General features: G+C 38.9%; 2 protein-coding genes across 4 annotated transcripts; one reads left to right on the forward strand and one right to left on the reverse strand.

The window, feature by feature from the left end:
• Positions 1–3,461: 3,461 nt before the first annotated feature.
• On the forward strand, positions 3,462–13,501 carry LOC116260181 (probable LRR receptor-like serine/threonine-protein kinase At2g16250). Its single transcript, XM_031638318.2, has 4 exons — positions 3,462–6,250; positions 11,630–11,758; positions 12,292–12,314; positions 12,541–13,501. The coding sequence occupies exons 1-4, from the start codon at positions 4,248–4,250 to the stop codon at positions 13,143–13,145; spliced, it is 2,760 nt and encodes a 919-aa protein (XP_031494178.1). The 5' UTR covers positions 3,462–4,247; the 3' UTR covers positions 13,146–13,501.
• Positions 13,502–16,369: 2,868 nt separating this feature from the next.
• On the reverse strand, positions 16,370–21,362 carry LOC116259996 (uncharacterized). 3 transcript variants are annotated; one of them, XM_031638045.2, is made up of 9 exons: positions 21,051–21,362; positions 20,699–20,770; positions 20,540–20,614; positions 18,171–18,254; positions 17,161–17,230; positions 16,988–17,079; positions 16,881–16,922; positions 16,713–16,793; positions 16,370–16,610 (listed from the first exon to the last, which is right to left on the reverse strand). In XM_031638045.2, exons 1-9 carry the CDS (start codon positions 21,078–21,080, stop codon positions 16,539–16,541), a joined length of 618 nt encoding a protein of 205 aa, XP_031493905.1. In that variant the 5' UTR covers positions 21,081–21,362; the 3' UTR covers positions 16,370–16,538. The 3 variants fall into 3 exon arrangements, with proteins under 3 accessions (XP_031493905.1, XP_031493907.1, XP_049935351.1); XM_031638047.2 differs by lacking the exon at positions 21,051–21,362 and adding an exon at positions 20,871–20,985; XM_050079394.1 differs by lacking the exon at positions 21,051–21,362 and adding an exon at positions 20,868–20,972.
• Positions 21,363–24,038: the final 2,676 nt, after the last annotated feature.

The following is a 24,038-nucleotide window of genomic DNA, read 5'->3' on the forward strand; positions in this document are numbered from 1 at the left end:
TCTACTACGCGATAAATAAATTGTATGGGTCCATGTAGGCAACTGCCCGCTCGAACCCACCACTGGTCACTGATACTGTCAAACCAATGGCGGAGCTAGAAATTTTTACATGAAAGGCAATAATACTTCAAATTTTAGACCGTTTGAGAGCACCGACATGCAAACAAGTAAATGGTTAGAAGACATGAATATATGAACAAGCAAATTGTGTAGGTCTGTGTGGGCAATGTGCCCACATAAGCCCCCACGAGCCTCCGCCACTGCCAAACAGTAACAGCGACTGCATATATGTCATTGTCGCGTTAGGGAAATTTCTCATCAAATTGCCAACGGCCATTGACCAAGAAGAAAAAGACATGGCCAACAACCTGATTCCACACTCTAAAGGATAGCGGTTGACATCTGGGCCTATTTATACTTGATTCCTTAGCTCTTTGCTTGGCTAATATCGTTGTTCAAAGAGTCATTGATGTTGATCCTTTTGCTACCGAGTAAGCTAAGCTGCCATTGACGACTTAGGGAGCCTCTGGTTCACACGAGTGAAAATATGAGCTTCTAATGTCTCTGCATGCTTTGGGGTTGCAAACGGGTCGAATCTCACTTGATATTTTTGTTAATTTTGATTGTGAGGATCCGATTTAAACTTTGCCTTTAAGTAGCCGTTTGTTTGACAAAGGAAATATTTTGTTACTGTTTCATGAATATGTTTTAAAGTTTGGAGCAAATTCATTTAGGCAAATTCATAAGACCCGAAGAGAAACAAAAAAATTGTAGATGAAATGAAAAGTAGGATCTTCCAAAAGATATCCCGATATATTGGTAATTTCCAGAAAAAAGTAAAGTGAGAGAAAACAATAAGTGTACGTGAAGAGGGAAAATAAGATCTTCCAAAAATCCAGATATACCAGGGATTTAAAAAAAAAAAAAGCACTTACAGCCAATTTCAGTTTCAGGTTGGAAATCAGCCAAAGTCTCATTCTTCCCTTTGCTCCTAGAGTCTATAGGACTATATTTGGCGAGCACATGGAGATTCAAGTTAAAAACCAAAAAATAAATTCTTAAAAGGGCATTTGATTGCATGAAATGTTTGATTGGCTGAATGTCATGTAAGTACTTTTTTATTTTATTTTTTTGAAAAAGCTGAAGGTTGTGATTTTTCAAATTTGAAAAGGTCATGCAAGTTATATCTTAGGAAGCAAACAAATTTGCGTAAAATTTTATGTTTAATAACAAGTCGCACAAAATGAAAAGTTTTCTACTAAAAAAAGTACACAACAAAAAATTTACCCACCTATTAACCGGTTGCCTCTAAACCCCTTTCGCTGTCGCCCTAAGAAAAAATGGTCTTGGATCATGACAGGGGTGCCCCACAATCATTGACAAAGAAACTTGCTAAAGGTGGCTAAAAAAGTGGCTAAAAAAGAAGATTTTTTTTTCTCTCGAGAAAGATACCCTATAAAGGTAGAATCATCATATACTTTTTCCTGCTTATCGAGTCACATCTACCGTTTACGCTACCGTTTATGGAGCAATACCCATAAAAATAAAACTGATGAGACTTTCATCGACCCACCAATCCAACCAACTACACTACACCTTTGAATTCAATTATAACATACACATCATTTTTATGTTTACGAAACATTACAAAACACTGGATGTATGATAGGGATTCCATGCAAAAGAAAAGTTTGCTTTCAAACCTTTTAGTTGAAACTCAACTTTTTGACCTTCATTATTTCAAGAACAAATTAATGTAGATAGATCGAATCCATATCATCCAGTAAAAAATCAGATGAAGGCGTTCTTTAAATGGTTTCAGACCGCATCTTGTAAGCCCAAGGTTTGAAGGTTCAGTTCATAACTTTTATTCAACTCTAGAACGAGTCCCTTTCTCCATTTTTTTTTTCCAAGCGTTGTTGGGGCTGGGACAAAAGGAAACGATTACTCCACAGTCCTCACACCCAACAAAGAAAAATACAATTCATAGCCGTGTCTCTACACTCAATCTTGACATATTCTTTATGTCGGCGAATTCCTTGATACCTCGACAGATGCTGTTAGGAGCGGATAAAATCATGCGCTGTCATTATAAATGCGTCGTAAAAGGCAATCTTGCTTTATGCACATTTCGTGTTCAAAAGGAGTTGAATCAATATAAAATTATGTTTCTTTCGTAGTTTAAGTTCATAATTTTGTTTTCAAGTAGTTGGTTGGACTAGGGGCACGGAAAAGATATATTGGTAGTTCCATGGGCGGAGCAAGGATTTTGTCTTCTGGAGGGTTTAAACAATGTTGCGATCTACCAAATAACATTTATGAAAACTTTTGGCTCGGGCCAACCATTGTTTCTCAAGAATTTTATGGGGTTAATCTATTTTTGAAGACTTTTGCATGTAAAATTTATTTTTCAAGAACATAAGAAAAGGAGGGCATGGCTTCGAGTGGCCCCTCTACCTACATCACTGGTCAATTCGATTCACATGGGTGCTATGCTTTTATGATAGGTGCATAAAACATGCCAAGATAAATATACAATGTATTCGTAATACCAAAAGGAAAGAGGAAACTTTAGCTTTCACTAATCTAATCTTAAAACGAGAGTGAAAGAGACTTCACTCAAGCCGTGGGATTCTCTTCTCCGTCAGCAAAAAACAAAAAAATACAAGGTATTATAATACATTTTTGAAAGTTGAACACAATTTTATGTGATTACTAAGTTTTTTTTTAATTATGAGTTGGCATCTATATATAGTTTACCTTTTTTTTTCATGTATCTCATCGTCACAAAACATTAACAACTATCTTTGTATTTTTCAACGGAAGTAGCGAAAACATGCAAAAGGCGGGAACTATTTTACGTGGAACGCACAATTCTTGGCAATATGAATTCGACAAGGCGCCGGATTTTCACTGAACCCTAACAGGAAGAGGAGGACAAAAAGGCCCTTGAAGCGAAGTGGCGGGAAGGTTTACCGCCGCCACTGGTCGGAGTCCGCCACCAAACTCTGAGCTACATTTGGAAACGGCAACTGAGAGGGAAAGAAGTTCGTCACGGCCTCTCTTGAAAAAGCAAAAATATAATTAAAAATATTCACTTTCCAAGTTAAGTTTAACCCGCAGTCAGCAATAAATTCTTGATCCTGAAAAGAGTAAACATTTTTTGGGAAATATTAAGTGGGTTTGCAAAGATGAAAGCGAGTGAACTTTATTGTAAGAAGAAGGCGACCGGCAGAGCCAAAAAGATCGAGAAAATGAATGAAAAGAAGGTATCAGAAGATTCTGCTGCTGAATTGCGGCAAATGTTTTTTTTTTTAATAAGTTGTTGATTTTTTATATGAAATGTAATTTTTTAAAAGAAAAACAAGTGGGGAGAGTGAACTGATGGGTGGTGTTGGAGAGGCCGCGCCGGAGAGAGGTGGGTTTATCTTTAACCAGGGTTAGGGGTGGGGTGGTCCTAGGGGAGGGAAGCAAGAGGTCAACCCTGACGATTATCGGCGTTGGCTTGGGCTGCCTGTCAGCGGAGCAGCGCTCAGCCGCTGTAGTAGCAGCAATCTCCGCGGCGGTTGGTGGTCCGGGAATCGGGTTGGCCGGTGAGGCGGGAAAGATAATAGGTGGAGCTATAGAAGGGATTGGGCTTTTGGTGAAAGTGGGTGGCGGCCGGCGACAGGGATATGGAGTGGGAGCGCGAGATTGTCAGTTGTTCGCCGACGGAGGGGAAGAAATGAGTGAGGAAGAAGTGTCCTGCTACGGACCGTGCGCTTGAAGGCGCTGCATTTCCGGTTTCTTCTCAGGGAAGGTGCACAGCTTCTCCTCTTGCCGTTAGGTCAGACGTCTCCTTGTTATTTTTTGGGGGCTACTGGGGACATTGCTGCTCCCACTAGTTGGACGACTTCAGAGTCAAGAAGGGGGCGCGTGGGGTTCACTCCTGGGGTATAACCAAGCGAAACGAAGATTGCCGCCACTTTTCTGATGTCAAGGGTGTCGAACACAAGAATAAGTCGGCATTAGGAGGGGGGACGAAGAATACCGGAGGCCTCCATTGACGATTTCACATGCGGTCGCCGTTGAAGATGGTGATTTCAGCTGCAGCAGCATTACAATTACGAGCAGGCATACACCAAGTAAGCCTTCTGAAGAGGCATCCCACAATGGTATCGGTCGAAGCGATGAGTAGGAAGGTAGATTGTTAGGAAGGCAGTAGATCGATAAGTAGGTCGCTGCGACGCTTGATCCGGTGGTAGCATATGGCGGATCACCACGGCCAGAAGCACCGGGAGAAGCAACGTTTCGTGGTTAACCGGCTTTACCTCGTCCTCCTCTTCTACTGCTGCCTGATGTGCATATGTGTCGTGGCAGATGCGCAACAAAGGCAACCACCGCCGGCGCCGCCACCCCCAAGTCCGCCGCCGCAGACCCCCCTTAGTTCGCGTACAGAGTTTGACGCACTATTCAGTCTGAGGTCTTCATTGGGTTTGAGAAGCAGGGATTGGCCCAGAAAGGTAGACCCTTGTAGCCGATGGGCAGGCGTCCGTTGCCAAGACGGCCATGTCGTTGGCCTCAACATCTCCGGTTTCAAGAGAACCAGGGTGGGGAAAACGAACCCTCGGTTTTCCGCAGATGGACTGTTAAATCTTACCTCCCTCTCTTTCTTTAATGCTTCTTTCTTCCCGCTCCCTGGACGCATCCCTGAATGGTTTGGCCGTCTGGATAATCTTTCCCTCTTGGATCTCCATTCCTCTCACATCAATGGTTCCATCCCACCGTCACTCGTTTCTCTTTCCAATCTTACTGTCCTGGATCTTTCGCGCAACCATCTCACTGGATCCATCCCACCACCCCCAACCTCTTCCAATCTCACCCTCCTCAACCTCTCCCATAACCATCTGGATGGCCAGCTCCCTCCTGCTCTGGGAACTCTGCGCAACCTCCGATTCCTGTTCCTATCCAACAACACCCTCACTGGCACCCTCCCGCCGCAGTTTGGATATCTTCCGTCCTTGGTTCACCTGGATCTTAGATTCAACTCCCTCTCCGGCTCCATACCCGTGGAGTTGGGGAGCCTGAAGAATTTGCAGTACCTGCTGCTTTCTGGCAATTCCTTGTCCGGTGAGCTCCCAGTTAATGTCACCAAACTCCCTCGACTTGAGGCTCTTGTCGTGAACGGCAACAATCTATCCGGTGGCCTTCCCGATATGGTTGGGCTCAACCTCCGTATTTTGGACGTCTCCAGCAATAGCTTGAGTGGAAATCTTTCAAACGGCAGTTTGCTCTCTGACTCGTGGAATTTGAGTTCTGGAGCGCTCTTTAACCTTTCTCACAATCTCTTCTACGGAATTTTACCGGCACAACTTGGATCTGTCCTCCAGAGATCGAGCTCGTTTGATCTATCTTACAACTATTTCCAGGGTAGACCTCCAGGTGGCCTCGCCGGCAGTGCAGATAGTTCTTATCTTCAGATGAATTGTCTTCAGGACTTGCCGAATCAGAGGACTGCCAAGGAATGCTCTTCATTCTACGAACAAAGGGGTTTGTTGTTTGCGGGGTTTGGAACGAATACCAGCAAGGACGAAAATTCTCACCAAAGGAAGACGCACTGGAAAGCCATATTAGGTGGGGTTTTTGGTGCACTGGGACTCGTCTTCCTTGTTGTGTTGGTCTGTGTTCTGTTTATACTCAAATGTCAGAAGAAACCTGAGAATTCTGACGCCTACTCTCGTCGTCAACAAAAAGGGAACTATGGTAACTCTGCGGCTATAGCATCTGCAACTGGGGTCCTTCATCCTGTTGGAATCTCCTTCAACCTGTCGAGTTTGGGTGAATCCTTCTCCTATGAGCAACTGCTTCAGGCCACAGCAGATTTCAGTAGTTCAAATCTTATTAAGCATGGACATACTGGGGATATCTACCGAGGTAGTTTGGAAGGTGGAATTCCCATTGTCGTCAAGAAAATTGATTTGAGCACTGTTGGAAGGGAATCTTACATGGTAGAACTAGATGTATTTGGAAGGGCTTCACATACGAGGCTGGTTCCGCTTCTAGGCCACTGTTTGGACAAGGAAAATGAGAAATTCCTTGTGTACAAGTACATGCCAAATGGGGATCTTTCTCATGCTCTTCATAGGAAAGCCACTAGTGTTGAGGATGGTGTACAGTCTTTGGATTGGATAACAAGGTTAAAAATAGCCACTGGAGCTGCTGAGGCTTTAACATATCTTCACCATGAATTTACACCATCTCTGGTCCACAGGTCTCTCTCTCCCTCTCTCTCTCTCTCTCTACACACACACACACACACACACAGATTATTAATGTTTGTCCTCCTTCACTGGCGTTGCAGTACACCAAACGTGGGTTTGGAATGAACGCTCTGTTGCACATCCTATTCACGAACTATTTTTCTGCTGCATTAATTTTGAAATCCTTCAACCTGGAATTTGGAGATCGAACCTTCTGTTGCTTGCTTCTCATGTTTACATTAGTTTATATAGCGAGTGTATGTCTGTCTAAGTTGCTATGTAAAGGCTGTGGAAGGCAATGGGTTGTGGGTCAAATGGAGCAATTTAGTGAAAAATTAGGTACTCTAGGATACATGCACCATGTGAATATTTCTCTCACAAGCATGCTCACACTGACTAGTTCCTGGGGATCTCTACTTAACAATCATCATTTTAGCAGTTGTTTTTCAGAAGATCTATCTATGTAACAGATAATGCATAATTTTCTGCACATAAAATTTTATGAGGATTTGCTAATAGACAGTATGAACTTTGTTGGCTTATAACCTCTAGTTTATACATCAGAAATTTATGTATTATATGTCGATTATTAGGTTTTTGAACATGTAGATGACATTCATCAATTATATCCTTGGAAACTTCTAAGAACCATAACTGCATGTATTTCTTAACTTATTCTAACCCCATCTGTGTGATCATAGAATTAACTCTGGAGTATGTATTAACTTCCTATTATTTTACATATTCTTTTACAGCAATAAAAAGATTGACAGCCCAATGGGCTCATATTGCAGCTAAAAACTTTCTGAAACCACAGTCTGGATGAGTGTAGTTCAACTAGATTGCCCTTCATGTTTGTCCTCAAACAATGTTTGACAATGGCAGAGTGTAGAGCTCTTTCATATGAGGGCTACATGTTTATCTTGAAGGAGGTTTTTTCAGTGTTAGAAACCCATCAAAGTTTTATCTATTTTATGGTATGATAATGGAACACAGCGTAAAGTTGCAATTAGAGCATTATTGGTGGAAAATTCAATAAATTTCTAATATAGTTTTGGAGGTTGTAATTGAATTTGTTTTTGACGCCATATTGGAGTTTCCAGCCACTGGACTTGCAATCTTGCATTGTGTGTTGAGGAAGGCAACAATAGAAAGAACAACTTTCACAAGCTAAAAATCATATTGGATTTGCAAATAGAATGTCTAATTTCATTATGTAGTATCTATTAAAAGACCTCTAAAGTATTTTCCATTAGGTTTTGTTAAGATAGTAAGCATTATATGCAATATGGCAAATCCAATAGACTTAATATGCATAACCACATACTGGATTTTGTTAACATATTTCACACAAAGAAGGTAATTGGTTAACAAAGTTTTGCATAAGTTATAGTTCATTTCCATTGTCCAGTTGGAAATTAAGTTTTTCAAGTTATTTTTCCTGCTGCTCTAGTGAATTTTCCCCTGCCATTTTTGTGGGTTTTACCCTCCCTTTTGAGTAGCTATATGCTGAACTAGCTCATATGTTGGTTTTGTTGAGTGGTCTGGTTTTAATGTAATCCAAACAGAAACACGTATCTGCTCATTTCTGAGTATATTCTTCTTTTTGTTTTCCTTTTTCTGACCCTCCACATGATTCATAGTAGTGTAGTACAAGTCTTCAAAATTGAGAGTTACTTGTTGCACAGGCTTTCTCTATAAAATTATTGATCTTGGTGTTTGACTAAGAATCCTATCTTAGTCAACTTATTGATCCCTTGAAGGAAAGTAGTTTGAAAAAGATTTTATGCTCAAAAACATTTACTGATGTGGTCTTCGAGAAAGATAGCTTTGCTGTCGAGAGTCTCTGAGACTATTTGACACCTTATGATCATCTTCTTTCTATTCTGGTGGTACAACAGTTGGTGGGTTATTAGGGTTATTCCATCATTAAGTAGGACAATCTTCTTCAAGACTCGGAATATATCATCCTTTCAGTTGATTGAGTTTCATAGAGGCTTTTGACAAGTCTGTGCTTTGTTAGGATTGTAAAATTTCAAGATAAGTCATGTACCATCAAGTTTGTAGTTTTCTATGAAATGGTACATTGCAGGTATAGTTCTTTTAGCTTCAGCATCTCATGAATTTCTGGTTAAGGCAGTTTGCATGGCAATACGCATTACTAAGAGGTGGGTTAGTTGTTTTTTGTGGTTGTAATGTATTCCAAAAATTATGTTTAGCCCATAGGCAGAACTAGGTTACAAAATTTTGAATATGAGAATATGGAATATTAGTCAAAGTGGAGTATCCCAGTGAAGTAGCTCCTTTTTCTGATGAAACTAGTGTCACTGACATCCTTTAGTTTCTTAAACTAGCAGCAAATGTGTCACTTTTTTTCTTTTTGGGAGAGCCGTTATAGCCTATAGGTTCATGCTTGGTTTGGAAATTCAAGCTTAAAGCATATGACATTATTGGAAGGTGTTGATGGGTAGTAAATCCTATTGCCAGAGTTTTGAACAGAGGCTTTGGCTCTGGTTGCCTGCTTATTGTTTTGAACTGTTTTTCATCATTGCAACAGTCAAATAATGAGACCAGAGTGAGTTGAAATTTAATGAAGAGATATGTATGAGTTTCCTCATGGCGCTCAAAAGTGTTTTTGATTTGGCATCTAGGCTGCATTTGTTTTTGGCTGAAATGATCAGAAGATTCTGGATTTGTGGGAAGGACCAATGCTGTCTTACTGGTTCATGAATTGAACGACCAAAGTTTTAGGTGAGAAAAATCTAAGCCGGATAGGAGGGGCTCAGCTTCTTTTTGAAGGAGAAAATTGAATCAAATGAATGGTGGAGTGATCCCATTTTCCTTTCTCACCTGACATGGCGGCAAACTTTTAGAAATTCTATATATATATATATATTTTTCCATGGGGTCTATTAAAGAAAACTAAATTCTGCTTCTCTGGCTTGAAATGAAGAGTGCCCTGGAGTTATGGTTTGAGAAGTTCTGTCCACCGTCATCCAATTTGGCCTTTTTGAAGGTTGATTTGATTGATCCATTATCCTTTTCTATTGTTTCCAAAAAACATTTTATTTGGTACATAATGTTTCACGTATCCTGGTCATCTAACAACAGAATTTTGAGAACAATATTTAATATGAAAGACTTGGGAGAGTTTCACTATGCATGGTTGAACCTCCATTTCTTCTCTTTGCCTTCTTATCTTCTTATTTCTTTCCTTTCCTTCAACCTCTTTTTCCCTTTTTCTCTTATTGCTTTCTTTATTTTTTCTCTTCCTTTTATCTCTTCTTCTTTCTTCTTCTCTTCTGTGCTTCTCACAGGATCAAGCCTAGGCATAGTCATATTTAAACTCGATTATTAAGGCCTTAACTGGGTGCAGTATTTTATTTTTTTAGGCATACTGGTTAAACAGATACTTGATAGGTTCTAATTTCTACATTTGTTCTTTTGGGCATCATTGTACCTTTTCTTTTAATCTCAGAAGGCTAAAAGTAAAAAGGTAGCAATATCTATCACTGAGGTGACAATGAGCCATCCTGTTGCTGGAATTATTCAGTTATGCCAATGCATTTTTACTCTGGGATGTGTTCCTCTATATTTAACAGTAAAAGTGCCAGACAAATTGCAAAGAACCTGGAGGTTCATTAAAGTGCAGAATGTACTAAGCTTGTTTCTTTTTGTATTTAATATTAGCTGAAAAATAATTTTATCTTCTAGGGACTAGATATAAATATTAACTTATAATATCTATAAAATACATCTAATGGGTATATTAACTCGGTTTTTCCCAGGATATGGTTTGAGTCGTTTGACAATTCGGTATCACAAAGATCACTTACAATATGAAAGGTATCATAAATGTAAAACATTAATGAAGAGCAAAAACTGTCTGTCTTAATTGTGCAGTGTATCATACAATGTGGTTACATATTTACTGTTGATCATCAAGAAATTTCAAGACTTGCGAAGCATTCACACAAAGTGTGTATATCAAGGATTCAGGTTTCTCAGTAACCTTCTCAGGCTTAAAGTAATAGAAAACTCTCTTGAACCAACAAGTTTGTTCGTGCATAGAATGGTTGATTCAATCATGGAGTAATATCACACTCTTAAGTGAAGGTAGGAGCTAACTGAGGATGTGCTAGATATTAATGGTTAGGTGAAGGTTGGAGCTAATGAAGGATGTACTAACTATAGTGGCTTACATTGGGACCTATTTACTTGGATTGTCTTACGAGCGCATATGCATCACTACAGTTTTCCATAAGAATTACATCATTTCTACTAATGTATCGGGAGAATATTGTGTACATATCTCGGTTACTGCAACATTCAAGTGTATATCACTAAGGTCCACCCAAGTCCAAGTCCAAATCTGACTCCATTTATGTCATACCTGGCTTATCTGAACTCGGTAATGCTTGATTCCGCTGGAGTTCAACCTGTTTATCTTACCTGTCTATGGGTGGTATTAAAAATCGTCATTTTTGTGATGTTTTATAGACATGTTGAAGGGCAGAAAAGGGCTGCACTTTTTGAGGCAAAGTAACATGTTTTTCTTGCTTGCTTCTGTTCCAATCCTTTGTTCATTTCTATCTTCTTTCTCCCCTTAAATCTAACCTTAAAAAAAAATGTAAATAAATGACTTCTTCACTATGTGTTCTGGTAAGAAGCAATTGTTCCGATATTTGGTAATTGAGGATGCGAGTTGTGTTTTTTGACAATGCATATTGTTGGCTTATTTTTGAATATGTATATAGGGTTTTAAAAGCCAATAATGTTCAAATTGAGTGGAAATTGAAGAGCATTAGCAACTGTTTTGCTTCTAGAGATGAATACAAATAAGAAATCCTTCTGCATTGACTCTATATGTGTGTTTTCTAGAGAAAGAAAGTTATCCATATTACAGCTCTGGTTATTTGGAGGTGGGGCAATTACATAAGAAAATTTATCTTATGTAATTGTTGCCATCTTTGTCGTCATGAATACATTGGAAGTTTCAGTGCAAGCTAGTATATGCATGCGTAGTTGAATAAATCAAGTGCCTACATATATTGCCCTTTTCTCTTCACTCTGTTAAGCTGTCTGGCCATACTTATCAATACATAGTGGAAAGATTTGTTAAATGATGACAACATGGTTAGAATGGCTTTGCACTAAAAAGAACAAAAGGGGCATAGTGTGTTTCGGCATTTCTCATATGGTGCAAATAGATGAAGAGCTTTTCTGTACTGCATTTTGCGTTTTAAGTTTATCTGGGAATTATCTTTGCCTAATTTTTCATTCTGGAATTTGTCTGTAAGACAGAGCTGTTATCTTATTTAAAGTACTTTTTGTACTCAAGTGATTTTTGGCTGACTATACTGTTCTTGATTTGTATTTTCTGACGCTAGAGATGTTCAAGCAAGTAGTATTCTTTTGGATGACAAATTTGAAGTGCGACTTGGAAGCTTGAGTGAGGTGTGCACCCAGGAGAGTGATTCTCATCAGAGCGTCCTATCTAGAATATTGCGATTTTCACAGTAAGTGCCTTTGTTCTTGGTGCTAGAGTCTGTCTTGTCTGTCTTGTGACCAATATATAGCTTTGTTCAATGGAACCTTATTTTTGCTTTCCGTTTCCTGATCCCATGTGCTTGCTGTTCCCACGTGACAAGGCCTTCATGTGCATAAGAGCATCCTGGAAAGCACATTAGGTTATTTAATTAATCCGTATAATTAGCTTTCTTGTTTGGTTTCATTAACATATCGACATGGGATATCTTTTCTTAGAAATATGCATGACAGGAAGGTAAATGATTTTTTCTGCTGTCCACTAATTCTCGTTCCCACGCATGCAATTGTTAGGCTCATAAATGAAGAATAGGGCAGCTCATATATTCATATTGTTAACTGCAATGCTTATCAACCTGATAACCCCACAGATGATGTTGGAAATTAGTGCTTCGTTCACTCAGGAAGGAAAAAGTGGAATTTTTCTTGTATGCTATTAAAAATTATCTGCTTGATTCCTGAAACTATTGTATTCATATTCTGATTCTGAGCCCATGATATGCAGGAGTTCGGAGCAAAGCACTTTGGGTACGTCCACGAATAAGCCCACAGTTTTTATAACTATTGCTACAATATCTGGAATTGTGGTCCATACATTGTTATGTCTAAGAAGAACTTGCACGTGACAGGGCTGGTGGCTCCCTACCAGTTTCCTACGAAAATTTTCCGCTCTTATGGGGTCCCTTTTCTCCAGTGTTGCTTTCAAATGCTTAATTCAATATTATAATACAAGTTATTATGTTCAATATTTCAGGTCTGCCGTCAGCAACGTGTGCATATGATGTTTATTGCTTTGGAAAAGTTCTGCTTGAATTAGTTACAGGTAAGCTTGGGATCAGCGGTTCCAACAGCACAAGCACAAACGAATGGCTGGACTGGGCATTGCCTCACATCAATATAAATGAAAAAGAACTAGTGACGAAGATCATAGACCCTCATCTAATTATAGATGAAGATTTGTTAGAGGAGGTGTGGGCTATGGCAATTGTGGCTAGATCATGCTTGAACCCTAAGCCTGCCAAACGGCCACTTATGAGATACATCCTTAAGGCACTGGAGAACCCTCTAAAAGTTGTTAGGGAGGAGAATTCTAATGCTAGTGCATCAGCAAGACTGCGTACTACTTCGTCCAGGGGTTCTTGGAATGCAGCACTTTTTAGCAGTTGGCGGCACAGCTCGTCAGAGATTGTAGCTGTTCCGGGCTTCCCTAGAGAGGGAAATACTAGCATGAAACAAGCTGGAACAGCAGGATCGCTAGGAAGCGGCCAAGGAGGGGATGTGTCATCTCACAAGAGGCTTTCCAAGGACATATTTCCAGAGCCCACTTCCATGGCTGACATAGAGAAAGTGGATGATTGAAGTTGCGATTCTTTGACAATAAAATTATGTGCAGGCTCCCCATTCGAGTGCCTGCTCGATATACGGCCTCCCTCTTTTTTCCCTCATTCAATTTGTTCAACCATCATACTTCCCCTTTGTGAAGTCAAGAAAAAGGGAAACCAAAAAGTTCGTGCGCAACTGGGTCTTAGATGGATGCCGTTTGCCTGTTCAAAGAACCGTTGATTGTTTCTTCTCTTTGAGATTGCATTCATTAAAATCTTACAGTGTGGCTCTTTTTTTGAGAAGGGGATATTTAATTTGTTTGCCGGGAAACTTCATCGTGATCTGTAGTCTTTTGTACAAGTTACCATGTAAATGACAAAGCTTCAAGGCTCTCTCTCTTTTTCTCTTTCTAATCAGAGGAATACTAATTAAGTAATGGAATAAAAGGAACCTGTGCAAGTACAGTTCTCACCATGGCAAAGCAGAGAACCAAACATTGGCTCTAGTTTCTGGAAGTCACTCTTTTGTGTGGCAGACTTGTGCATACGGACTGTAAAAATGGCCTTTTTCGCCCTTATCAGTGTACTGATGTTAGCAAATAACTCATTCATAGCGTTTTACCCTTTCAAATGAATGTCCTCATCTGCTTTCGTTTTCGAGCGGTCCAAAGGCAATAAAGAATTTATCTGCTGGTTTTAGTGGCTGTGGAAGTGTGAACAGTGGCACCATGAATTCACGGTATGGGTGGCAAACATGAGAGGCTGGTATGCCACCCAGTTGAGATGGGCTAATATTCTTTTTAGGGATATTCAAAATCTGTTAGCTGTACCCCCTGTTGACCGAAGGCTAAAAAGAAATTTGAAATCTGTCGCTATTGCTAGAAGCACCATAAAATGTTGTTGAAACATCATAAACCATCACAAAACCACAAATCGTCATTAATGTCCCCAGTGGGCAGATTTCAATTCTCCCCTTTTTTTTAAGATTTTTAATTAGTTTAAATTGAAGATTATTTTTTAAATATAACAAAAATGCTAATGTCTTCCTAATTCATGCCAGTATCATTCAACAAAACGAGGACTTTGGTTGCCAATAGTTTAACGACATTGGGGTCCTCCTCCTACGAGGGCCTACATGAAAAATTAAGAAGATCAAGAGATGATTAACGAGAATAGAATGAAATTAAGCTCAACCGAATGGTGAATGGTGAATATGGAAAAAAGGAATGGGTGGACTTATAAGAAGAGGACTTCACGTACACCTTCGAGGGTAGGCCAGAGTCCAGACATTATTTCTTGGAGCTTGGGATCTGCTCATTTAGGCAATAACACCCTGCGTTGAAACGTCTCTTCAGCTAAATTGCGACTCCACAGAGGAACGTGTTTGACGCTCAAAATTGTGCAAATCCAACCTAAAACTCCGCTTTTCCGCTTGCAAGTTCGTCTTTTTCCTTTTCTTATTTTTCAAAATTTCAAATACATCCTCAAATTTTGTCAAGTTTGACCAAAAAAAAAAATTAACACCCTAGAATTTGATTTAAGACGATTTCAAATATCTGTAGAAAGATAGGCATGACTTTGGAAAACTAAACATTTATGGCTTATTTTTGGCAAAAACTAACTGCATATATTATATTGGACCTTTTTTTACGAAAGTGATTATCAAATGTGATCATGCGTTAATGAAAGAGGTTCAATTCCAGCAATATTTCATTAGAATGATGGGGAAACCTAAAAAATCAACTTTTAGCAACATGCCTTTTTGATATAGGACCGAAATCCTGTGATGTTATCCCATGTTAATGCATAAAGAACCACTCTAATTTTTTCAAATAACAGCACTGGAGACAGACCCGGCCAGTTAAGGCCCGGTACAAGGGACGAGACAACCGGTTACTTTTACAGGAATAAAAAATCAATGGTCTTTTTTTTTTCCCACTTATCAAGGTCACATACAAGTGGCCAGATTTATGAAAGACACTTGCACATATACAAATCCAATATCTTATCTACTATTAAGATGCACTTAAAAATGAAAGCTCCTTTCCGTAGCACCTGTCACTATCAGAGCATCTTTCATTGGAAGGCTGAGTTGTCGAGAACATGGTGTTCCACTGAGATGTGGGCCACGTTACTTTGCCAATGGTATGGCAAAAATGCATTGTTCCATGTTGGGGCGAGGGGGTTTTGCACTGTTCAATAGAAAAAAACCACACAACCCCTCGTCTTTTTTGGGGTACATTTGATGCTTTAGGATGCCGCCCCCGCCCTTGCCATGCTTTAACTTGCACGTTAGAGTTGATGTTTCAAATTTGATTAGCAAAGAGAGTTGGTGTCTCAAAAATTTGAAACAAAGATTGATCACCTACCAACTTTTGCTTGATCTTGTTGTGCCAACTCCCTTGGGGACCAGTGTAGAACATGCTGGATTTCAACACGCGCAAGTATAAAGTAAGTTGTGTTATTTCCCTTTAAGCAAGCACAGATTACAGCTGATTTGTGCTGTTCTTTAACATAACGAGCTCTTGGCGTTGGAGAAACGGAAATCAAGGCAAACATCGTCGTAAGATTATCAGAAGGATCGCGAATGGAAGGTTGGGTGCCAAAATGAAATTAATGAACTTAGAAAACTTAATGAGATGGATAGGTCAACAGCGACCGTTATGGAAAAACTATTAAACTATCATGAGTGCTGATGTATACGAAGAAAACAGAAACCTGCTAATTGTTTAATTCGGGTGATCTAACATGATCTCTCTGGATCTTTCTGAGCATATTTTTGTGATTGACTTCATTTTTGCTTCCGACTTCATGCTGTTTCTTCAAAACTCATCCCGTGTTAATAAATGTACTAGAATATTTTTCAGTCTATTCATGTCTTCCACTTCCGCTTCACGCATCCTTTTCATTCATTGATAGCACCGGTAGATCTTATCCCTCCACCCAACTCCCAGCTTTTCTGACCGTTCACTATTTTCAATCCCCACAATAAGCCTCCCCATGCCCATAGGATCTGATCTTTTCGCCTTCCAAGTCCAAATATCCTGTCCATGCCATTGTCGAGATACGTTGAACAGAATATTTAAGAGGACAATGCTCATCTTTTAGTGAAAATTAGAGGGGCACACACATATCAGGTTTCACAAATTTTCGAACCAGAAATTTCGAAACTAGTTTGTGTTTTAACTTTTTTTTTTTTTCAAAAATTCCATGGAAAATTATCTTTAATCAAAGCTTAGTGATCGACCCTAGCTCCAGAACGAGATAGAGCAACTTTATTAAAGAAGGATGCTTGATGTTCATATGGCAATCACATTAGAGGCTATTCAATGGCTGCACCAATCATGATGCCGTCAATAAAGGTTGGTTTCTGGCTTAGCCAATTACTGCTGACGTAAGTGCAAAATTCTACTACACTGCCTCCATAAATCTAGAGGACTTGCTGAATCAGAGATTCTGTAAGAGCCTTGTGGAGGCCCATTACACTGTCGCTCGTGCCAACCTACATAAACAGATTCCAAAGCCAATCAGTGATGACTTCCAGGGATAAACAGAGTCGGGAGAAGAAACTGCAGGAGGTATACTAAACCACTGAGTAACATACCACTGCCTCTACGAAGGGCCAAACCAGTGGATGTTCCACCAGCAAGCCCCCTGCAACGTTGAGCACCACACCCTCGCTGATCTAATCACAGGCCCATCAACCGAACCACATTCAGGAACAAACAGATTTAAGTAGACAAATTGAAATAGATTAAGCTAAATAGCTTACTAGATTATCAATGATTTCATCAGGTATCTCATGGAAGTATACCTGCAAAGAACCAGGTCAGTTGATGATCACATAAAATGTCCTAACCACGTGGAGGATTTTGTTACCTCAGCTTTGTCACATGCTCCCTTTCTACAACCTGTTTTAAGGTTGGTCACAAGTACAGATCCCACAGTAGAGGTATGGCTCCCTGAATAACCTGCAAGCTAACATGTGTAAAGCACTAAATTGTGACACTCAAAATATGTAAGCACCACGGAAGAATATGCCCTCCCTTCACCTTTAATGAATTCCCAGGCTTCCTCCTTGCTTGACGGCTTCTCCCTAATCACACCACCATGGACCACAACCTCCAGATACGACCAAAATACCCAAGAGCAGAAGCTTATATATCATAAAATTTTCACCATAAATGCCATAAGAATGACACACAACATTAAAACAGAACTTACATTCCATAAGAAAGAAAAAAATTTATATGGGCACCCCTCTGCTTGCTCCAATTTACAGATAATTGCAGTAAAAGAAATGGGAAAGAGGGAACGGAGTCCTAAAAGAAACAACACTAAAAAAGACAATTCAAAGAAGAAACAAGTCTAAAGACTATAAACACAGGCAAAAAAACCTTAATAAATCATAACCCATAGAGCACCAAAAGGTCCAAACACAGGCAGACATATTTCCACAAAATATTTATTAAGTGTCCGGCATGTAAATGAGCATGAAAGTCATCATTCAACAGGGATCTAGAAGCGATGATCTTGTACATTCAAATGGTAAGAGACCCTCTCTCCAACTTTTCCAAATAGTTGATCCATCTATTTTCTTGTCCCCTCTAGGTGTACCTAAATCTGTTTAATGAAAAGCAATTTATTTAAGCAATTTCTATTTTACGATTGAAGCTAGTTCTCCACTCAATTTATGAAAGAATGAAGTTCACTTGAAATTTTTCTGCAAAGAAGAAAGAGGAAAATCACCATGGCCATGGGATTTATTGGACATGTTTAGATCATAAATGCATTAAGCATCAGTTGCTAAACCAGCAGTTTCAATACTCAATGGAACATAGTATTTATATCAACTGGTCTATTAGACAATGAAAGTGAAAAAAAAAAAAAAAACAAAATGTCAATGCACTAGGATATCCTCTAAAAGAACAAATTCAATTTGTTTGGTCTTCATGAAATTACAACTGCAATCTTTATAATTCTAATTGGACGGGCAACATAATGATATTTGCGGTTCCTAAAGAAAAATAATATATATGGAACTGAAGGGATAAGAAATTACTATATCAGCAGTTATTAGAAGCGCTGGCTCAGCATCCTCTTCTTTGGAAATACTTGCTTGAAGCTTGGATATGATAGCATCTGCCTATCAGAAGTCCACAGAATGAAAGTTACATGCAGGACCATCACATAAAGTTATTGGAAAGTGCAGAACATGCTGCCAACAATTTTTTTTTTCCCATGAATCAGATTGAGTGACCCAGTTAGGTGGCATCTTGATGAAGCATAAAACCAAAATCAATTCCCATCTTGTACCCACGTGCAGCATTGCCATATCCTATTTTTGGGAGTTATTGCTCTGGACAAGAAAATCAACCAAAAAAAATAAAAGTTTATCCTACCTCTGTAGGTAAAATCAGGCTCCAATGCATAACAAAAGTGAAAAGCCTCTAGCTACAACACAAAATTGGACTTGAGTTCTTTTCTCTCAAAAAATGAACAAAGTCACTTCAGACACCAAGCCCTTGTGCTGTATATATGTATAAATATATATTACATGGCAATTTGATCCTAACTTTTATAAAACATGACAACCTTGAGCATTGTGTATACCTCTCATTAAATGCTAAAGATAGAATCTTCCCTAAAGGACATACATGCACTGGTCAAACTTTCAAAGGATATGTAACTCCTGTAAAACGTGACAACTCTGACTATTGTGCTTGTTTCTCTCCTTATTAAATATTAAAGACGAAATATTTCTTGAGAAGAGAGATAATATAGTAGTCAAAATTATCCAAATTGCAGAAGTCAAAATGTAGTTTACCTAATATATGCATGTGTGAAAAAGTTGAACATAGATTTTGGTATCATTTGCAATGACCACATCCAAAATTAATCTAAGCAGCCAATTTGCCAGAAAGCAACTGGCCTTCTAGCCTGCTTGATTCAATAATTAAATAAATAAAAACAAGGATGGAAACTGGAGTCAAATATATATGGGCACTATTTTTCTCAAATTCCTTAAGAATAGGACTATCCAAGCCATTCTCACACATGGGATGTTAATGTTACACCTGGTTGGAAGGCTCATTTCAAGAAGGAACCTAGCCCACAATCAGTGGTGGAGCTACCCAAAAAAAAAAAAAAAATTGAGGGAGGGTAACTTATATTTTTTACAAATTTTAGCAGGAGCCTAATCAAGTTCTCTACAAATTTTAAGAGAGTTATAAGGATCTTCCTTAAAAAATGAACGTATATGTAGCACTCAAGATTGAAGATGCCGTCAAAGTTCACTTGATATTACAATGCCCAACATGGCCTAACTTCTTAAAAGTTTGACAATGATGATAAGAAGTCAGCAATGGTGGGGTTTTTCTAAGGAGTGAAAGAAAAACCCAACACGACCGGATGCATGCCTCTTGCACAACTCATGGAGACTCTACAACCTCAATTTGTGGATGCACTTGCCCCTCTCCTCAAGGCAAACACTTCCATGACTAGAGTAGTGATATCAAAGACCTAATGAGTACCAAGTTTTGGGTTCAGACGAGGAGTGTTTTTCATATGACTCTCAATGAGTCTTCTTTCTAATATTTGTATTAATTCATTTCCCATGTTATGCCTTTAGAAACGGCGAAATGGCTATCAAAATCAGAACTGCTGAAAGTTTTAAAAAGAATTTTAATAAATTTAAAATTCCTAAGCTTAAATTTGTATGCAAAAATTAAACCAAATTATTTCATCCGTTGCCCAAATTACTGAATACAAGTCTCCTTCTCATCCAGTGCTTATTTCGTATGACAGATGTCTATTAGGGAAAAAATGAAGACCATTTCTTTTAAAGAAATAAAGTTGTTCACGGGAGGACCCTTTTAGTTAGTAAATGCAGATGTGTGGGATCCACTCTCCTTGTCTCTAAAATGGTTTCTCTTACTATGTGATTGTTGTTGATAATTATTCTAGAGGTTCTTGGATATAGTTAAACTTGAATAAAGCACTTTACAATTTAAAGATCCATAATATGATTAAGAATCAATTTTGCACTAGTGTAGAAGCCCTCAAGTCGACTTTCGAAGGGCATATTCCTGACCCACTTGGACGAAAATGAAATTATTCAAAAAGCCCCTCAACAACATGAGCCTACTTAAGAAAAACACATATATGTAACTGAAAGTTGTAACTACTGTGATTCTTCTTACTCCAAGAAAATATGAAATGTTTTTGGGCCCAATAGATAGGTTGCCTTAAGAAACCATAAATGGCATATCCCCTTTTCAAAAGCCATACAATATTGAACAGGCTCAGCAACTTGCTACCCCAGGTGTATAATCAGACAGGAAAAGTAGTATAATCGGACGAATAGGGAAAACAAGAAAAGCAACAACGGGACAGGAGAAAAGGATGCAAAAATGAGAAAGCACTACCGACCTTAGCTTCAGCCAAGGCCATGACAAGTTCTTCAGGGTTGTCTTTACGGATTGCTTTCTCATCAATATCTGCAGTCTACGCACAAAAAACATAGTTCAAAATAAAAACTAAAGAATCAGACTATCAGAATACAAAAAAACAGATGGATCGAACACGAACCATTACAGTGAATTCGTAACCCATGTCAGCTAAAATTTGTTGACGAGCTCGTGACTTTGAACCCAATATAATCTGCACAGAAGCAAATGGACAGATTACAGACAAGTTCTGAAAGTAAATTCTCCAGGAGAAAAGAGATGGGCAGTTGAGAGGATTGTGGCAGCATAACAACTCATCATATATCAACAGTTAAAAAGCAGTGTCGTTTCTCCTTTCCCATGTAATGCTTGTATAACGACTTCCTTCTCTTTTATATGTTCTTGGATAGCCAGAATAGAAATGAAGAGTGAAGACCATTATATATATATATATAGAGAGAGAGAGAGACAGAGCAAATAAGCAATTGTGGTACCCTGAATGAAGAATGGGCAGCGGGAGGCATCTTCTTTCCTTGTTACGGCTGGAATGCTTTGACTGCACAGTTATCTGGCCCAAACGCAGAAAGGGAGCTCAGGGTGCCTCACCGATTTAAGCAGTTCGGCCCATAATATCCGTCAAGGGGAGGATGGAAACAACGCCCCCCCAGAAGGATCTCAAATCCATATCCGCGGTGGGCACAGCTTGCGGTGGAAAGAAAGTCAAGTCAGAGACTAGAGGCCCGATTCCAAATGGAAGACGTGGTTTTCTTTATGAACCGTAATGTGCTGCATCAGATGGGTAGCTATTCGTGAGGCCCGTGAATACCGTCTTGACAGCGGAAAGTGTATATGCTTTTGTGCTTTTTCTATATCCAAGCGTGATTTACGAATTAGTTAACGGATCTGTCTTCACTTTCGGTGTTCTTGTGCGAACTTCGGCTTTTACCCTCGTTGGGTCTCAAAATTTTAAGTGGTAACAACTGATGATTCCGCTACCTTGTGGAGGTAGATGATAGAACACATATCTAAGTTGACTATGATCGTAAAGGTTTAATTCTGCAATAATTTGATGAATAAGATTCTTGAACACTTAACTCGTGCTTCAAATTTATGAGGAACTCTTACGTGTTCGGTTTGGCTGTTGACAAACTGAAAGCTATTCCTAAAAGCAGACAGGATATGCTTCTGTTGGTCATGAATTGTTATGTTGCTGTTTTTTCACTATTTATTGGTGAACATAAGGTTGACAATAAATCTTAGGCAAAAAAATCTTATTTTGCGTTGAATTACTTGAACTTCACAACCTCCATATGATGTCTTGCTTTTAGAGTCCAACATGCAACGATGTATCGTGTCATGGTCAATGTTCGAACTTAAGAGTTCAAGATGCAAAGGTACACACTATTTAAAAGCGATTGAGTGCCACATAGCATGGCAGTGGCTTGAAAGTAGTTTCGTGCCCAATATTTAAAAGTATTTTAGTTGTTCTATATCCTCAAGTCTCTTATTTGCTTGTTTTCTGTGATTGTGATCTTCCCAAGGTGCTTGGATCAACTTCCCAAGGTACTTGGGTCACTTTTGGACCGTTCATTAAAAATATATATTCTTAGGGGCCAGAAATGTAGTGAGAGAATCCATCAATGTGGACAACATGACAAGGTGTACCTGCGATTCTCTAGTGCTTCCAGGTTAAAACCATTGTCAGGTTTAAATACATTATTAAGCTGGAATCATCGATTGTCTGCCTTTGTCCTTTGTCAGTGGAAAATACAGGAACTGTTCATGGAGAAATCTCACCCAAAGCGCAAACAGTTCTTGGGTTGGCACAATCTTCACTAAACTACGCACTAAATTCGTCATCCTTCAAATCATCCTGAAGTCATCAATGATATTATAGAGAAGCGAGCGTTCCTTTATGGCATTCAGTTTGGATTCTCTCATATTTTCAGCTGCTTGATAACCGCAGTAGAGGCAGAACCTTTTACTGAGGAGAAGTAATACACAATAACTCAAAATCTGAACATTTCAAAGAATCTCAACCTTTCAAATGTATGGTAAGGTATTGGGTAATAATATGTAATAAACCAATTAGTCAACTGCCCATAGTAGCCCATATGTGATTGCCACTGCTCAGAGAGGAATTTTACCTGCATCCCAAACTCCTCTTTGGCATGTTGCATGGACTCATCCTTTGCCCGTTTGGCAATAATAACAAAATGTTATTATCTCATAAATTTATCCTAAAAAATGATAGATTTATGAAACATTTCTTATAATGTTTCATGTATCTGTCTTATTATTTGAGTAGATTCACGGAACAATAACAGTGTGTGTTAGTGTTACCAAACAACTCCTTAAAGGTCATTTGGTGGCAACGACACTTTATATGCTCCAAAGGTTATATGCTCCAAAGGTTGAAGCAGGTTAATGGAACACTAAAAGTATTATTTTATGCTTATCTTTAGGCAGATTCAAAAGATGCTCATAAAGTAGCTGTGCTGCCAACCGATCCCTTAGGAGGCATTTGAATCATGTGGATAACACTGTAGCAAGCGGATGTATGTTCGCCCGTACAAATTTTGTCTGCACCAGAGAATGTGTGCAAAGTTGATTCTTGTTACACGAACATGTAAAGTTGCCACATATTTGAATAGGCTGAGTTGAGAAGTAACCTTGTTAGATAGAACGGTCTGCTTCAATGCTTGTCCATTACCTACCTGGCCAACCGAGAAAAAGGCAACCTCAGTCAGATAAATACACTAAGCACCAACCAGATGCAGATCTCATATTTCATTTCTATTTTGGGCCCCGTTTAATGCACAAGGATTTTAATTTGTATCGGGAGAAACTTGCCGTTTTTGTATGACTTTTCACTTTCATTTCAAATGCAAGAAAAATTACCCTATTGAAATAGATAGATCAGAGTAATTTTTACCGTCCAAAAAAATCGAATCCTCCGACTTTTTACGATGGATTTTGGTTCACGATATATTTACCATTCCAAATTTTTAACGATGGCCTTACTGAATAATTGCCAACCATAAAATAATTGCAATACTGAGTTTTTTCGTCTCTAGTAAAATTTGTACAATTTTCGTATGGTTTGGGTGTAGAGGTTCGGACTGGCGAATGCCCTAGAGTGTCAAAGGGAGTGTTTGAGAGGGACGTTCCCTCTTGACCTCAGACTCTCCAATCAAACGCGGTGGAGAACGTCTCCTAACGTCTTCTACTTGGGGAGTACCAGTGGAAGAATCGGCCGATTCGAAAGTGTACCACTGCAACTATTTTTATTTAAAGGTGTTATATTTTTATTTTTATATATTCATGTATTAAAATTTTTAATATTTCTGACAGATTCATAACCCGTTCAGCTGAATCAGCCATTTCACCGAATTGGCAGAACTATTGCTCTAAAATAGAGACCACAGACGTGCTTTACAACTAAACTATACGGTCAGCAACGGTAATAAAGGAAGTTGGAT

This window comes from Nymphaea colorata, chromosome 9 (assembly GCF_008831285.2).
Source record: "Nymphaea colorata isolate Beijing-Zhang1983 chromosome 9, ASM883128v2, whole genome shotgun sequence".
Lineage (NCBI taxonomy): Eukaryota > Viridiplantae > Streptophyta > Magnoliopsida > Nymphaeales > Nymphaeaceae > Nymphaea > Nymphaea colorata.